The 18336-nt window shown below is 35.6% G+C and overlaps 2 protein-coding genes across 3 annotated transcripts in view; both read left to right on the top strand.

Moving 5' to 3' along the window:
- Nucleotides 1-341: 341 nt before the first annotated feature.
- Nucleotides 342-10228, top strand: LOC124407315 (sphingomyelin phosphodiesterase 4). Its single transcript, XM_046883343.1, has 14 exons — nucleotides 342-498; nucleotides 820-1119; nucleotides 2076-2178; nucleotides 2282-2510; nucleotides 2629-2839; nucleotides 3138-3250; nucleotides 4501-4659; nucleotides 5531-5702; nucleotides 6085-6270; nucleotides 6420-6638; nucleotides 6735-6827; nucleotides 7098-7274; nucleotides 8453-8682; nucleotides 9884-10228. Exons 1-14 carry the CDS (start codon nucleotides 472-474, stop codon nucleotides 10017-10019), a joined length of 2355 nt encoding a protein of 784 aa, XP_046739299.1. The 5' UTR covers nucleotides 342-471; the 3' UTR covers nucleotides 10020-10228.
- A 1485-nt stretch (nucleotides 10229-11713) lies between these two features.
- LOC124406594 overlaps nucleotides 11714-18336 on the top strand; it is a 112911-nt gene continuing 106288 nt past the window's right edge. The window contains exons 1-2 of one of the 2 annotated variants that reach the window (XM_046882042.1): nucleotides 11714-11810; nucleotides 16034-16152. In XM_046882042.1, the coding sequence (XP_046737998.1) occupies nucleotides 16048-16152 (105 nt within the window). In that variant the 5' untranslated portion in view covers nucleotides 11714-11810; nucleotides 16034-16047. Of the gene's footprint in view, nucleotides 11816-16033; nucleotides 16153-18336 lie in introns of both variants that reach the window. The other variant, XM_046882040.1, reaches the window with a different exon arrangement.

Below are 18336 nucleotides of genomic sequence, written 5' to 3'. Positions count from 1 at the left end.
AAATGCATAAACGCCCTATTTTTCCGGCTAACTTGTTTTTGGTCCGAGCAAAGGGTGCGTTCCAATATTGACTTCCGGTGCTGCTAACAATCTTTTATCTCTCTTGCGCTCCCAAATTCGTTGGTAGCTCTGCCTCTGTCCTAGGGAATTTCGATGCTTAGAATGCTTTGATGGTGGGTCTGGTTCGTCTGGTTACAAGATTCTCACATTTGTTGTTTTGGTGAATTGACCAATCAGAGCATGCTACATTCAGCTATTCGCTGCACGTGAAAATGCAGCGTAATACATAGCGGTTTCGCTTCAAACCTTTAGTGCAATTGGTCAATCTCATGCGTGAGCTGCACAAATCGTCGCCCTGCAAACTAGGAATTTCACGGAAATGTGTCTGGCGCGTGTTATGGACGAGTCTTCTTGAAACTTTTATAATTAAACTTAATTTAAATTAATACACGTTTTGTCAAATACTGAAAAATGGCTGCGCCAGCAGATTTCATAATGGTAATGTACCAAACCAATATTTAAGTGTTCATCGAACACTTCTCAAATCACGCTGATTAACCTCTATCTAATTTTCCTTACTGAAATTTTGGTGAATCTTTATTATTTTTCATTATCACAATATGCTCCTTTTCACTATCTCAATATGCCCCTTTAACAACAAAAATTTATAATCATTTGATATCGTGCTCGTCCAACTTAGGTTGCAGCAGTTCAATTAGTCCACAACTTGCTATTCTTGACTTGAATATCTCTTTGAATAATGTATTTAAATGAAAAACTACTTCAGATTTTACTAAATATTGTCTATTTAATTTACAGGTCCGATTGCAAACATATTTGAATCTGCCACTTGTCCAGAGGTGCAGAGAAATTGCTGTACTGATAGATGAATCCAGTACGACAGATCTCCAACATGTTTTTCCCATGCTAGTCGATTCGTTGTTTGGTGTCACAGACAATGTAGGATGGGGGCTGCATTCAATCAATTTAAAGAGACATCAACCAGAATATGAAATGCTGTGTGCATTTTTGGGTCCACAAGGTCCAATGTTCTCTCTGTGCTATAAACTCCTGCCGGACTGTTATTTGAAGTACAAGTTTCCTCTTTCGTATTTACCGGTATGTATTTCAAACGTGCACAGCAAAGTGACAATCTGAGTGACGCTAAAGATACACAGTATAGTTTTGAACAAGTTCAGCTCACCTTATGTCATTAGAGTTTTTCAAATTCTAGTACTTTGGTGCTACGTCAAACCAAAGCTCACACATGATTTGAAGACTATACTTCTGGAATCTGTTGCCTTCACAAAGTTAGAATCAGAGTGAAACTTGACTTTGTTGGGCCCGAGATCAATTTTGTGTTATATGTTATGGCCATGGCTCACGTTCATTCTACTCTACCACGCGAATATCAACAGCGCAATTCACACATTGTTTCCCACTGCAATTTCTTGGCGATTTGTCTACAGATTAGCCTTTGATCAGTTGTTTAGACTGAATGCAGACCAGATGTTGTTACTCAGCTTTAAAGTGAAAGACTTACTGTAGTTTGGGTGGAGGTGACAGATCCAGATTAGTATATGTGTTTCACAGTAAATAGCCGATCTGAATAATTAAGAGAAAATGATGAACACATAAGACGCATTTCATGTCAAGTCAATTCTCAAATTTTCCTCAGCGTGATCGATTTTCATTACTTCTGTTTAATTGAAGTATGCATTAAATCATGGGCCATACATTTTGGTAGTGAAAAAGATTTCCAAGACGCACGTTACAATAATCCAACATTTCTTCATCTTAATGTTACTTTGAAATATTTATGAAGCCACATTTATGAACAAACACCTGAGTATTATATCAATACATTCATGCTTGTGATAATGAATGGAATTTATGTTAGTACCGTTATTATAACGAGACATTAAATCGAAAATCACCAATTCGCGACTTTAGAATGACTTTCTAGGAGATGAATTCGTAAAATATGACTAACGTATTTCATAAGAATCAAGCATTCTTCCATCGTGTCAGAAGTTGTTGTATTTTATAATCTGTTTCCTTCACTTTTTTTACAGTCAAAGATACGGCTAATGTTAGAGGATGGTGTAATTCCACCATTTTATTCCGATAAAATAAGAGTCGACCAAGCTACGCGTCTTCCCAGTGCTTTGTTCATGAGTATCCTTTTACAAATATGATGGTGATTTTAGTTACTGTAACTTATTATTAATGCAGAGGCCTTTTTTTCCGAAAATTATATTTATCTCCTTAAGAATCACATATCCCTTCGAGTATTATATCTTTTATTTTGCTCATCACTTGACCAATCCATGGCTCCAACTTCATCAAGAAGATAACGTATGGGCGAATTGGGAGACAATATATGTACAACTCGCGCATACATATCTTGACCATTTTCTACCCAGAGATAATTCACCTGTCCAACCAATTATTGGACCATACGTTAAAACTCCACCAAGAAAATTGATGCAATCTCCGGACTCTAAAAGGTATGTAGTTAAGCGGTCGGTGGTAATGTAAAATGAAATTCTTTGAAAAAAATAACTTTGCTTAAGAGTAGTGTTTATGTATGCGTAAGTTGGTCACTTGTGGTAGTTAATTTTACAGGCTGCAGACTCCAAGACTTTTAAGAACATCTATATTATCACCAGGACTCACAAGTCCAATGGCGGGAGTACCGCAGCAACAATGTTTGCCACAAGTATGGAGAAGCGAAACAGTTGTTCAAGTATTTCTGGATTTTTGGTTGGAATATACCGAAGAACAAGAGATGTCGCACTATCATGCCACACATATTCCAGGCACGATACCTTATAGGGTAAGTCATCTTTTAAATCATTACGATCAATGTATGTACAATCCTGTATGATCCGAATCAGAAACATCTAAATAAATTTATATTTCTCATTTTAGCAATAAAAAATAGTGCTGTATAATAATACTGAAATAATGATTTTATCTACTTTGAGAAATTAGCACTTATTTTTGAAAAAATGTTGAATGATTGATGCTCTTATGACCAGTTGAGTTAGTAACTTGAGAGGCGACTTCGATATTATTAATTATGCGTTAAAATTTCGACTCAGGCATATCTTTTTTTCTGATCTATATTTCAGCACAGTATTCATTCTGGTGAACACATTCGGTTGGTACGAGGATTCATAAAAACCTTACACGAATTTGCCAACAGTGCAACTGGAGATACAAGTGCAATGGATGAATTGAAAAGGTAATGTTAAACTGAACTTAGCATGTCCTCCAGTATATCAAAAATGCTAGCTTGATACAGGAAACTACACCCGAAACTGGTTTGGAAATCGAACACAGGGTGTGTTGTCAAACGGTGAAAATTAAGAACAGAAGAAGGCTAAGAGACCCCTGGGGGACTCTGGAGTAGGTCGGTAAATAGGAGGAATACATACTAGAGTAATCAAAAACAGCTTGAGTGCAAACTAAAGGATAGGAGTGAAACCATTTGACCACATTGTTCATCCAACCAATCTATTTGAATTTATTTAGGAGTAAAAAGTAGCTAATGCTGTTAAATGCTTTGCCAAGATCAAATAATAATAGAATCATAACGCGGCGCTCATCTATCGCCTTTGCTGTATTATTGATCAGTCTAAGCAGGACGGCCTGTGTATCTACATAACTTTTTCGAAAGTAGGTGTAGTTGGGATCCACAATGTTCTTATTTGTAGTAACAAGTTGTTCACGGTGCACGACAATTCAAAATAGACAGTACGATTTTGTATAGAGATTCAGTAACAAAATTACCATCCATGAACTGATCAGACTCTATATCGAACAAGGAGTCAGCGAGTGCATTTTTAAAAGCCTCAATATTACAGTTCTTGTGAAGTCAGCAGAGCTGGCAGGTCATAGTCAAGTTCAATCATGTCGCACCCAGCGATGAATTGCAGTGACAACTTGCTGAAGCGGAGCAGTTTCTCCTGAGAATCGATTATTGACATGTTCAGATAAGAGTCTAATCTCGCTGTGTGATGCATCTTACCATCAGGTACAAAGTAATGCAAAGTGACTGAAAATCGTGATTTGCTTATTATAAGTTCAGTGAGGTTCTGAATGAATAGCAGCAAAATATTGGTCGACACAAGCTATTTGATACATTAATGAGAAGTGATTCGATTTGATTGAATGTTATACGTTAAAAAATTGTGGCCACTAGTTGATTTTAATGCCATTTCTACCTCGGCGTAAAATTCACTGATGTGTAGAACAGCGTTGCAGCCATTTAAATCACGAACTTGTCTATAATTGACTTCATTGTTGGTTTTGACCGTGGAAATGATCCCGCATTTCTGGTGATTTCTCGAATAACTCATATCTCCTGTATCAATGAACTCATATACAATTTTTGTCCATGTTAAAGAACGTTGCTTCAATGCATATTGCTTAATCAGTAGTTACAGCAATTTTGACGATCGAGTAACCTGTGTGTAATTATTAAATTTACAGAGTCATACTTCCGTCAGTACAAGGAAAAATATACATATTCCTACGCAAAGCGATTCATCATTGGCCTTTGGACAGCTCTTTTAGACTGATTCTCGAGGCTTGGCTGAGCTTCATCCAACCATGGAGATATGTTCCCGGCCCAAGTTACATCAGCGTTCGGTTGGTAAAACAAATCTCAATACATACCTCCATAAAATGTACTGCTTACAATTAGTATCTGTGAAATGGCTCAAGTGAGAGTGAAAATACTAAGTGCACCCCTTTTGGGTTTGGTGCAGCTAATTTTTGTATTTTTTTTTATAAAGCTTCTTGCTTGATCAGATTTACAGAAAAGTCAGCGAACACGTTGTTTATGTGACTCTGTGAATATTCTTATACAAGATCTGGTAGACAAATCTTATTATTTATTCTGACTCGATGACTTACTTATTGTTATTTCACATCAGGTTTTTACCTGTTGAGCAGTAAAGATATTCTCCCTGAAAATGTAAAAAACATTTCCTGCAAGTCGTCAATGCAATTTTGTACTAATCTGTTTCAACCAGGCAGTTCAAAAACGTTTTGATATCAATCATCAGAAACAGCATATTTATACAGAATACTCGATAAATGGACTAAATGTGTAAAAATGGTATTCTCGTATTGAAGTCTGTTTCGTATCGATCCGTTCTTCAATCCCTAAAAATTCAGCACATGCTTTTAAATTCATGACATGCTTTCCAAAGATCTTTCATTATTCTCCTAACTACTTCCTATTATTCTTCAACCTCTAAAAATTCAACGCATGCTTTCAAATTCATGACATGCTTTCCAAAGATCTTTCATTATTCTTCTAACTACAGTTTCTCTTATCTGCATAAGAACTGCTGCATTAAGTACTTATTCCCACCTTGGTGTAAACCTCATTTGAAATCATACTATGCAAGATAATAATTGCTGGCTTTGTATTTTCACTCTCATTTGAGTCACTATAATTTACATACTGCGAAAAACTTGGTAAACACAGAGTAATGTAATGTGTTATTTAAAGAAACGTTCAAGAAGAAGAGAGAGGAAAAATTATTGATGAAACGAGGTGGCTTTCCTTTGTTGCGAATAATCTCCTGGCATACACAGCAATCTATCAACAGCTCCAACCGCGTTTTATGAGAACGGATCTTGTTGCCCCTAAGAATGCTCTAATGCTATTTAGAGTGACAAAGGTGATTTATCATTTCTATAAACATTTGCTTCTATAAACAAGAAGAATAGCCTACAGCTGGCATATACTTATACGATTCTATTTTACTTAATGTTAGTCAGAATATCAGATGCATGTTGTTAGACTTGCGTACTTGTGCACTTTTTTTTGCCATGATCTATTATTACAATGTAAATACACCAGATTAATATTCTATATCATAGATAATTATCTTTTGGTGTACTTTGGTACTGCTGACATTTATAATAGAAATCATGGGACTTTTAGTCAATCGGGGAACCGGAAGATGGGATGTTTTCCTGATTCTATGACTTGCGCTGAGCTTTATATATTTATATATACCAACTAGAGTCTTTTCTTATTCCTTCTTTTTTCTGAACAAGGTACTTGCCCAGCCCAAATTAGCAAGAATGTTATTTGAAGTAGAAGCGTCTATCGATGACGCCAGACTGACCAGGGGAAAAGTTTCAACAAACCAATGGTCAACAGCAATACGTCAACAGATGCTAGAATTAGAAGGGCCCACTTATCAATACGTGCCTATGTTTTCACCAGCTACCGTTTCTCAGGTACATTTTAATTTGTAATTTTCTACTTTTGGTTGCACTGTCCAATTTACCAAAGCGGAAATTGCAAGTGTATAGATGGACCAATGATTTGCCGGTGAATATATTTGGTCAGGTTTTATTTTATTAAATAGTTTCTTCGTCTATTACAGGTTCTTCAATTCTTAAGTACGATCAAACAAGCACACTTAACAGCAACAAGTTTAGTAGATGCTTTAGAAAAAAGAAGAACGAGTAGAAGATTCATATTAATGGTGTGGGAATTTTTCTATGGGGATGACTATTCATCCGACGATATTAGTTTGGAGGAAAGGCGAAGAGTACCAGGATTTCTTGCGAACGCTCAACAGCAGCTTATGGACATATTTCAAGTAATGATGCCTGTAACGTTAGAACGTTGAGAGTCCTTACTTTTACCACAAAAGTGTATACCTACTGTGCAGTATTAATTATTTTCAACATTACAGATAAAACCTGAAGACATTCCCAAACTTGCTATAGCACCTGATCAAGAGTATCGTGATAGCATATTGTCAACTTCGATCTGCAATCAGTCACAGGTAAAATGCTTACGAAGCTTGATATTTATATTGCCCATATATTTCTTAATTACAATGTGATTGGATGGAAATTTTCATTAACAAGCACCAAGGACTGGTGTAGTTTGCTCTGAGGAGTTTCCACTTCACTTTACAAATTCGTTTGTTTCAAACAAGTTCCGTTTATTGTGAAAATCACGTTATTTCGAAAAGAAATACATTGATAATTCACAATATGATGTAAATATTATTTACGTGATTTATCAAATCTCTTATAACGCCTTTATTTAGATGGATTTGAGTTTAGACTCCAGTAGACCAGGCGTTTATATGCAAATCCAAGAGCGGAGACAAAATTGCAGATATATCGAGTATATGGGAGACCCTGAATTACAACCTGTAAGAACCCACGAATGTGCATTTCTGGTCAGATTATTCTTTCAATTGTGTAACTACATCAACACGAAGGTAAGATTAAATATTTATGCATGGGTCAATCTACCTCTACTCGAACGGATCATGTTCATTACTATCCCTAATTTGATTGAAAATTCTTTTTCACCTGTTTAATGACAGGGACCTATGATGGGCTCTGATTTTATACTTCTGCAGCTTACAAACTTTTGAACATAGGTATTGTAGCACAAAGACGAAAATATTTATGGAAGGAATCATTACCGATAAACATTAATCAGTCTAAATTAAGCTGCAACGATTCAGCTTTTAGAAGGCTGGATTTTCCAAATCAATGATCGAACTAGTTTTAACAGGATTTCGATATGCCTAATTAATTTCACAAAACTTCATAATTACGCAAAAATTTGGAGCTTTGAGAAACGTAGCTTTTACTAAAAAGCAAGCTCATTGCAGGCAACCCCACGTATATTGAATCTGGTGTATAAGCAATATTAAACATGTCGTGTTAACCCGAATATAAGTCGAGGTTTTTGGTAAGCGACCTTACCATCAAAAACCTTACTCGACATATATTCGGGACTTTTTAGGGGATTTGCATTATCAACTGGAAATTTTGTTATCGACCGATAATTGTAGTATTCTCGCAATGCGATGTTCGCGCACTGCGCGTGCGCGCCTAATCTCGAAATTCGAAAATTCGTACTTCAATTTTTTCAAATCATCGGTCTGAAGTTGGAACAAACAAAATTGTTTATTAGCTGTTTCGTGCGTGCAATAATTGAGAAAATGAATGTTCGAAGTGCAAATAGAGTGGAGAGTAGATGTTCACAGACAAATCAAGTGAACAAAAACGTCCGTCACAGTTCTAACGCGAACTTTAAACTAATAGTTGTGCGGAAAGCCGAAAATACCAACAATTGCCGAGATGCGTTAAAATACGGTACATACATCGGAAAAAAATGTACGCAATTGGCGTAAAATGATGCAAAAGCTAAAATATTCTGAAATTCTATACTGCTAGTTAGAATTGGGAAAAAGGTGATAAAAATTATTATATATAAGACTTTGCTTCTTATGAGAGAATACCTCTCAATAAGAGCAAACGAGCATGTAGAAAATCATTCCCATCGATTAAGGGATATAATTTATTCAGTGTCTACAGAATTACATTCCTCTTAACACGAAGTGTGGTCTGTCGATTCAAAGTAAATAGTGTAATGTACTTCTAGTATCAACAGGAGCTGAACGCCGCTTACAACAGAAGAGATATCATTGGTCGTTTGACGAGGCGATTATTACAACCGCCAACGGTGGTCAAGCGCTTGCCAAAAAAATCAGTTGCTGGATTTTCATCTTGCGAAGAAATACACATTCATCCTCGACTGAGCCTTCGAGCTGTCGCTAGTCACAGTTTTCTGTCATTCGCTTGCCTAGGAATGTTCATATCATGGATCTTCGGGTGAGTTTGATTTTACATAATATAGTCGAGAGGACGGCTTCTGCCTAATTAAGTACCGCAATTATCCATTTCTGTTCTATGTGGTTTAAGTTAGTTTTCAAAATATGTCAATAACCATTTGCACCAATGCACCATTTCACAAGAGAATAATCTCAGCTGAAGATAGCGGTGGTGAGAAACCTTAAGTAAGAGTTCTGCACCCTACATTCGGCCTTAGCGTGTCCTTCCGAACACTACAGTGACATATCGTGTAATGTGTTGAAAATTCAACTTCTTCCCCAGCTTTTGGGAAGTCGTTAGTTAGAATTCAGTAATTTAAATTTCTAACACACTCTGAAGGCATTGTCACCTTTGAAACATTCTGATTAGATAATTCTCCGCATGCGTTAACATTTCAAAATTCTCTCTCAATCGAACCTAATGTGCTACAGATGATGATTTTGTGTATCTATGGTACAAAAAAATTAGACAATCGAAAATTTTATGAAGACATTTAATTTTCAAATATAATAAGTGAGTTTACATTGCGTAATTTGATAATCATTTCAAGGGAAATCGAAGGAGCTACATCATTCCAGACAGGCAAATTATACTTCGTAATAAATGTAATATGTACCTACCATTGTTTTGTGTTCAAAGGTCTAGAATATATATATTACATACCTACAGCATACTACCTTCTACAAAAAAGTATTTGGCATAAATGAATCTCTTTAAAAAGTTAGAAAATAAAAACAGTGTTATACTTTTTCACTTGGATGAGTGGTACTTGTGACGTAAAAGAAGAATCGTTCATCAATTGCGTTGTCTTGCCGGTAAAATATGTATCTTGAAAACTTGTACAATTTCTAGTTACCAATATATCCCGTACAAGCTATTCAACACACAAATTTCAAAAAATGGATCGGTTTTTTGTTTTTTTTGTAAACTAATTCTTGGGAATCACATTTTACGTGATCAGTAGCAAAAAATTCACGAGGTTGAAGTAAGTAACGGTAACGTAACAAAATACTGAAAAAAATTACTATTTAATGACATCCAGATGACTTCGAATGAGTAGAGTTTATAAAATATGAATATGTCACGTTTTGTTGTGATTTACTGAATTTCAGTCGGACGAATTTTGAGTTTTAGTCACTTCAATTTTTGTACCTGTTTATTCGGGACAAAATTGATTTGAATAATTTGTTATTGCCAATAGGTACGGAGTAACAGCATTTCCTTTCTTGGCATTCTGTATTTGGATAATGTCTGTGCTGGCAATTGCAGCAGTCGAACCGTGGTTGGGTTTTGGGAGTCATCGTATACGGCCGGAAGAATCATCTTTTTTACATTAATTGACGAAAAAAACACTCTTTATAACTCTGAACAACGTATAATTACTATGAATAGCTTGATTGGTGTTGTACTCTATTAAACAGTTTATGTTGTGAAATACATCAATCTTTTACAAAAATGAAGATTTCATACTAAAGCAATGTGTATTATTTACAGCCATAATTGTAATAATTAATCTCCCAAAATTGTCATCCAAAATAAGGGTAGCTCCAGCACGCCGAAGAACTTGATTTTGGTCGGCCGGACTATATTTGAAACATCATATTTTCCCAATTTCTGTTGATTTAAAGAATCACTGTCGAAGAGAAATCAAAATTTAACGAAAAGTGCGTGTTTTCTGGTGACTATACTTATCTAAAGTCAATTTGAATAATACATTTTTGCCGAATTGCAATCAAATCCATGAATCCATGAAATAAAGGGTGACCTTGCAGCTGTTTTCTCTTGCAAGTTGAATCTCACGTACAAATTGCAACCCTTACAATTAAATATTAATAAAGTATCTAATTTAATTTAATCTGAATTAAATGAATTCGTGCACTTTTTGGTCCCTGAAATGTGGAAATGTGGGAATAGTGACACGTGTAAAAAACCCATACATTTTTTTGACGAATTTCGTATTTCGAACAAGCGATGCACCGTCAAAATTTGAACGTCTTCCGTTCGTTTGTTTATTTAATATAGGAAGAAAAAGGGTGAGTTTGCTCGGTCGGTAAAGACAGAAACTCTACATGCTCTCAAATCTAACTACCCTAACTAACATTAAACGGTTCAACAGGACACACGTGACTGAGGTAACCCTGTTATTCGAGCAGTTGAGTATCGCAAGTGTTGACTGAAGATATTTAATTCAGTCAACGCCGTAAGGGAAAACGACGCCGTGTACGACGTCTCGTTGGGTACGAAGACGTTCCGTGCAGCCATTGAAGATGTCGCCACAGATTTGACGTCAGACAAGAAACCAGTTTCGAGCGGGAACGCGGAGTAAATGTGTCCCAGAACCGTCACGCTTGTCGGTTTGCCAGCAGATATGGATAGTGCGTGGAATGCCCGATTCCTTTGACGTGTGTAATATAATAAAAACAGATCTATCTAATATCTGTTGCATTATCGCGCGCAGGATCTGACCATAACTATCCTGGTAAGAATTTTAGTTTCATCTGAAATAACCGGGAATACAGCGAAAGATAGGAGAAGAAGAAAAAGAGTAACAAGGAAAAAGAAAGGAAAGGAATCGGGGCCAAGGTGACAACGAATTAAATTCACCGGCCGTGGCTGGAGTTCAAGATTACGAATCCCCGTGTGAGACACTTTCTGTCCCCTTGGTCCACGACATGGATTCTTATTACACCGTAGCCGAGGCTCGAACCGGGTGTTTGTAAGCAGTTTAGCCTGTGTAGGCCAGGACTCGGCACAGCGAGGAACAGCTGCAAGGCATCCTGAAGCCTCTTGCATTGTCATTAGAGTCAGAGCGATTCGCGACTTGATTATGAATGTGCGTGTGTGTCCTGCGCTCGGCTGCCTAGAAGCATCGAAGCGATAATAAAATTTCCACTTTTATGCTAATACAATCTAGAGTCTCGTTCCGTGGTTTTACTCACTCAATAACAAGCGGATATAAAATCGCGATAGACGTTGCGGCGCAATAGTTCACGTGTATGTACCTGTAACGTTATACCAGTGCATACAGTGGTGAATCGAGAAGACATATTTTAATATTGATATACTTCGCAGTGTTTTTACAAATCATTTGGCATGCTTTGAATGATCCAAAGCTCTGGAACTGCACTGCACGGTGAGCTATATTAATTGTATAGGTATATTTATTTGTATATAGTCATATCATTGTCTTCCGTATGGAAGACAAAAGTTTCACACCAATATTTCGGAAATTTGAATTTTCAAACTTACGAATGTCCGACAAGCACGAACAGTTATAGAGTTTCGTAATGTTTTGAAACGCCTTTAACGACTCACTTGCAATCAGTCGGGTGCAAATAGTTGCTGTTTCATCATTCTTCTTCTTTCTTTATGGTTATTCCTCTTGAGAGGACGTGCCAACGCTTAATCATTCGTAACATTCACTTTTAAGTCACGTATTACGAATTCGATATAGATTTTTCTTGATGTGAATCCAATTACGATTGTCGTTTAAGGGGGGACAAGGGTCTGAGATACCAAGAAAAAAAAGCATATTTTTGTGATTTTTTTTTTTACAGAGTACCTTACTTATTCATATTTTTAAACTTACTGTACATTATTAAGCATTATTCTAAGAATATTTTGCTACATTTTTATAAAAAAAATATTGAAAATTCAGCCAGTGGTAGTGGTGAGAACCGAGTTACCTCAAGTAAAAGTTTCCATGCGGTAGTCAGGATCGTTCATGACTGCTTCGTGTGAAATTAGAAAACCAAAGGGATTTCTTTAGTACATAAGTTTATCTTGAATTTGAACGAAGGAATTAACAAAATATTCATTTTTCAATTTTTCGTGAAGGTGCAATAAAAAAACTCTGAATTCAAACTTTGATTTGCTCTTTTTGTTTAATTAAAAAATAAGTTGTAATTGAAAAAAAAATCCTTCGTTCAGAAACTAATATATTTAGTATCTAAATCAAGTGTGCAAAGTTTAGGCGAAATCGGTCCGAAGATTTTTTCGAATATTCGCTAAATTTGAACACCAATGGAAATGGACAATGAATCGAATGTTCTTTATTTAGACATTTTTTACTATAAGAAATTAAAAAGTTTGTGAAATCAGCACTCGTCAAGTCAAATCTTGCGACCGGCCCAAAACAATAATTGACGACACGATTACCTTGACAATAATTCCAGGAATCTGAACCTAATAATCCACACACACTATAGTACGTGTATACGAGCTAGGCAAGAAAATAGATTCGGTTATAAGTGTATGGAGACACAAACCTCGATAAATTTTAATCAAGCTAACCATGTGGAATTCGCGAGGACAGTCACCCTGTTCCAGATGATCTCGCTTTATGCCTATAGGCTAATACTGTAATATATGAGCACTACTGCAGGTATTAAATACAGGAATAGCACCGACTATTTGGGTTTCCGGCATACATAAGATTTCAACTTTTTTTAATCAAAATATTAGATTATAATTTGTAATTTAACGAAGAACTAGAATGGGAAGGGGAAGAGGCGACGGGGGGGGGGGGGGGGGCAGAACGGAGGGTTACCGGAATCAACTAAACTCGTCAAATTGGCTACCAAGATGGTACCGAATTCAAATAATTGATATAAGTTAATTAATAGTTGATACTTTCTGAAAAATAGTTAATATAAGTTCAATGTATCACTGTATAGCGTATTTACTATTTGATGATGTAACTATACATATATAGGGTGCTTACTTGAAGTTTCTATCGAAAAGTGTTTCTACGGCAAACGACATTGTGAATCAATGGAATATTTACTGTCAGCTATAGTTTATTCTCTTCTTACTCACAAATAGCTAATTAGATTTCACACCTTCCGTGAAATCGAAAGAAATCTAACAACGGAACTTAGAAATGGAAAATTTGAATTCACGAATAGCGATCGCGTGTAGTTGAATGAATGTTTATACAAATTGTTATTTTAATCTAATATTTATCATGTAGTTCAAGGGCAGAACTATTGTCGTCTACTGAGCAGAACTATACGAAACACAAATACAAAAAATAATGATAAATTTTTCGATCTGCTGTTTCCGAGTAATATTGCTAGAAGGATCACTGAAATGTAGCAAGATCATTTTTTTATGTTTGCTTAGACTCTGCAGAATTTATATACCAAGTTCGCTATTTAACATCCTATAACGCAAAATGCTGGGAAAGCGCTCAGTGATTGGGCACGTCAACTATTGTTACGTTACCAAATTCATTTACCATTTTTACTTCTCTCGAAGTCACCTACAGTAACAGCGATTGCTTGAATTCGTTGATTACGTTTGTTTGATCAAAACTTTGTGTACATCACGAAAATTTAACCCAAGCTGCTGTCCCGCCGATTGACGTGAATAGATGGAGTTGTAGCCTTTCTTCGATTTTCATTAATCGTTATATTAATTTTCATAACAATCCAGCTGCCAAATAGTTGTATTCAAGGTTATCCTAGATTCGTATCGAATTTTCTAATGGTTTTATCCTTTCGCTCGTTGGGTCTGTCGATAATGAGTTGAGGATATTGCATACATTCGCTTTGTTCCATCCGGAGTTCCTTTTCACAACTCTAAACGTGTTTAAATATTGATTCACGACTTTGAATCGTATTGATAATTGGCTCAATTAGTTGACCCAATGGATGGATTCTTTCATGTGGACACTTTTATGAATGAATTCGCAATTGGTTTGATTCATAATAAAGTTCAAATATCTTTTTCACCTCAGTGTGACGTAAAGAACTGAGTCTACAGAGTTTTCGAAAAATAAACTGGAAAATAGATATCTAATAGTGACTTACAATTATTCGGAATATGAAAGGAAAATTCTCTAACCTAATTATTGTAAATGAATTATGAATCATCGTTTGGTTTTGATTTCGATTATCAAATTATCAGGATCATCTTTATCAGAAGTTTATTCACTTTTGCAGCAATAAAAGCAGTAGCAATCGCACTGGAAATTAATTATAATATTGAAACCAACAACGTTATTGCAACGATGTGTTATATATGAGTTAGAAAAATCGCAATTCTGCAACTTCAGTATTACTACATTAAATTAAAATTACTTACATTAAACTCTAATGAATACCGTAATAAAAATGTATCTAACAATTTGACGCGGTGTTAACGTTATCGTAACAAAACATTGGTAAGAATTTACTATTTTCAAGTTTCCAATATCTTTGAAGACACTTAGATTTCAAAATATGCGTGTGTCCTATTTTGATACGGTTTGTTGAATTTTAAACAATTCTAAAGTCGCGAAATAACAATTTTCCCTCAACATCAATCGTTACAGTAACGTTACTATCTTCAAAACATTACACATTTTAAAGACTGAACTACGCTAAGAATCATTGTTAAATTACAAAATAGTACTTTCCTTCCCAATTTATCGTTACAACAATAATGCTACTAATTTCAACCTCGTAAGAAATTCCCAAAAATATTCAAATTCGTATTTTAATAATACATACACTGACCATACGAGTATAGTGTTCACATAATCGCCATAAAACTAACGACCAGTGTCTTCTTTATTAGTACTACCATTATTGTTTACATCAGTTTTCATTTTCTTAAATGCTGGGAACATTGTCTGCCAACAAAACTTACAATGGTGAAATATTTGATTTTGGAATCCCTTTTCCTATTTTCGAAATTTTTTCGAAATTTTTTTTTTGTAAAAAATTCTTCCGGTAAATTACATTATTACGAGACACGTATGGATTTTTGCTCATAAATTTTGGGGAATTTTTTCAGAGAACTCTTGCCGAGCTCTGTTCTGATAGTTTTTAAATGTCTCTACAATCGCTGAGTTTCTTTGGTAGACTTAACATAGTATTCTTAAAGTCGATTCGTCTCGCATCAAAAATGTTGAATATTGTCAGATATTTTTGCAGTTTGCTAAATTTCTCTGCTTGTTCGTCTCAGTAAACAAAACCATAAGTTCCATTTTGAGTCGCAATTTACTACAGTTATATACTTTCTCAAAAAATTGCGAAATTATTAGTTCCCAACCATCGAAGTCGGTGACAACATTTTTTATTTCTCTTCGTCAATCCTTCTTATTCGCAATCACTGACTTCAGAGACATAATACTGATCAAATTTTAATAAAAAAAAGTTGACAATTCTGTTGAGGAAACGTATTTTGCTTCTGAGGATCGTGAATAGTAGATTTATTCGACACACAGAATTTGAATTTTCAAGATTTTACACATGATTTCCACTAACAACGCGATTTCAAGAGACTTCCGACTTGCCTGTATAAATTATAATAATCACACGTGTTCTTTTATCAAATATTTAATTTCTTCATGATCAATTTAAAGGTTCAAGTCCAATAATGGAATTGCCACGACTTCCTCTGGACATCGTTGTGTCGCCACTTGTTCTATCCCGGCGTGGAGGAGTAACAATATCCCACCACATTCTACGAACATTTCTTGCGGTAAGTCGATTACCATTTATTACTCATCTATTATCCTTTGACGTGGTACAAAAATGAATATTTTTTCATCCAAAATTTAGCAAAATTTAGCATCAATTGACACTAGACTATTCAGTTGCCTGCGATCAGTTTTTGCAAATATTTGACTTTCTTTCGTAATATTCAGAATTATTAGTTTTCTTCTTCTCTGTCTCACTGTTAAGTGACTTTCGATGTTACTGCGCTTGCCTTGATCGAGTGGCTCAAGTATATTCTTGAGACAGGCACAGCAGAAACTGAAATTAAACCAAAGACACGTGATCTCGATATTTAACAGTCCACTGTAGGTTCGCATAAGGAATGAACGCGGACACAATAATTAGGGGCCTCAAATCACGCACGCATGCACGCACGCACGTTACTGCAAAGGTACGTTCGTGCGTCTAAGATTTGGTTTGATCACTTCGTTCTGGCAATCAGGTCAAGGCTGCAGTTATGTACTTGAAACTTGAACATTACTATCCGCGAATCTCCTTCCAGGCTGTTTAAACTCGAGGCCATTCATTGACAATGACAGACATTGACAATCCAGAGACGGATGATAATAATAGCAGACGTGCAACTCGGTTCTTTGGGACAGTGGAATTGATTTCATAATATTAGTACTGCGGTAAAAATACGAGTTTCAACTTTCCAACTCCGATAGACGTACTTTGCAAAACTTGAAAAATTGCTTAATTCCATAAGAAACAGGTTTCGCGGAGATAACAGTTATTTTAATCTATATAACTGCAAAGTCGGCCTGTTTATAAATCGAGGTATAAACCAGTTAAAAAACAATAAATTACGCGATTATAATTCTCCTGAAGTAATAATAAAAGAAAGTAACCGACAAGAATGAGTGAAAAAAGAGAAAAAAAGAACATTATAGAAAGTGGCAGAACGTCAAGCTTAGGTTAGGGAAAAAGGAATAATTAATGGACAAATATATCTCCTCGAGGCTGCCACAGTTGTAAACTGACAAGTTCGAACTGTTTGATAGCATTTTTAAGCGTTGCTATTACCAAGGACCCACAATAATAATTCCGAGCTTTCGCCGTTCTGACGTAAGTGCACGCCACAAGGACTTGTTAGCGGCGTCGAGGAAATGAGATGGAAAAAAAAACTACGCTGTTAAATTTCCTTTATACTGTTTGACATACATATATTCATACCCAAAATTGCTTACGTGTGTATGTATGAATAATAATGTGTATGCACGGCATGCTCGAATTTCGACGAATGGAAGTTGGATCACGAGTCCTAGTATCAAGTATGTTCCATATTCTTGGTGTACTCAACAGAGAATTGGAAAATGGATTAACAACCAATCTATAGCGGTGTTTATACCAAATAATCCATAGGGAACTGACGGGAAAACATTTTATGACGTCTATATTTTACCTACGATTTTTGCAGGAGAGTCTTTCTATACATTAAATGGACTTTATTGCATTTCCTTTAACAGGGGACCTTCGTCATGAATTTGAATATGTTATAACGGAATTTCTTGATAACGACCTCAGTTTTATTATAGAAATCAATTAGCCTTTTGACATAGATAAAATCTTGTGAAAGTCGACATTTCTAAGAACTCGAGTTCATGATGGATTAAGTCAAAGTGCAATGAAGGAAGTTTCGGTTTGGAATGTAAACCAGCCGCTGCGCATGCATATTTTACCTTTTGGTAGGCGTGTGTAATGAGATTCTGCGGGATTCGATCACTTGAGTCAATAAAATAAATCGGAAAACACATATCAAGATCAATTTTTCCCTACTGAAATACCTACAACACGTATCATACAGTTTAAGAATTTTTCTCACGAGCATCCCAAAACTGGTAATCGTTCGTCACATATTACAGAATTTTGGTCGAAGGCCGTTATTCAAAATTAGTTCATTTGACAACAGGTTTTGAATATAGTGAATCTTGACAGCGGAATAAAACGCACTTATGTAATTACTCCTTGAATTGAACAACTTTTATCGTAGACGTGGGCATTTGCATAGTGACCTTACTATTTAGTGTATTATGAATGTATAATAAAAGGTCCAACAGAAAACCATCAGTATGAGATGTATTCAAGGTTTAAGAACGAAAAAAAAGTCATGTTTTAAGTAATCCAAAAAATAATCAACTTCCGACGTTTAGTGTTATAATACCTT

Source organism: Diprion similis, chromosome 6, assembly GCF_021155765.1.
Source record: "Diprion similis isolate iyDipSimi1 chromosome 6, iyDipSimi1.1, whole genome shotgun sequence".
Lineage (NCBI taxonomy): Eukaryota > Metazoa > Arthropoda > Insecta > Hymenoptera > Diprionidae > Diprion > Diprion similis.
This window is presented reverse-complemented; position numbering and strand designations above follow the sequence as displayed.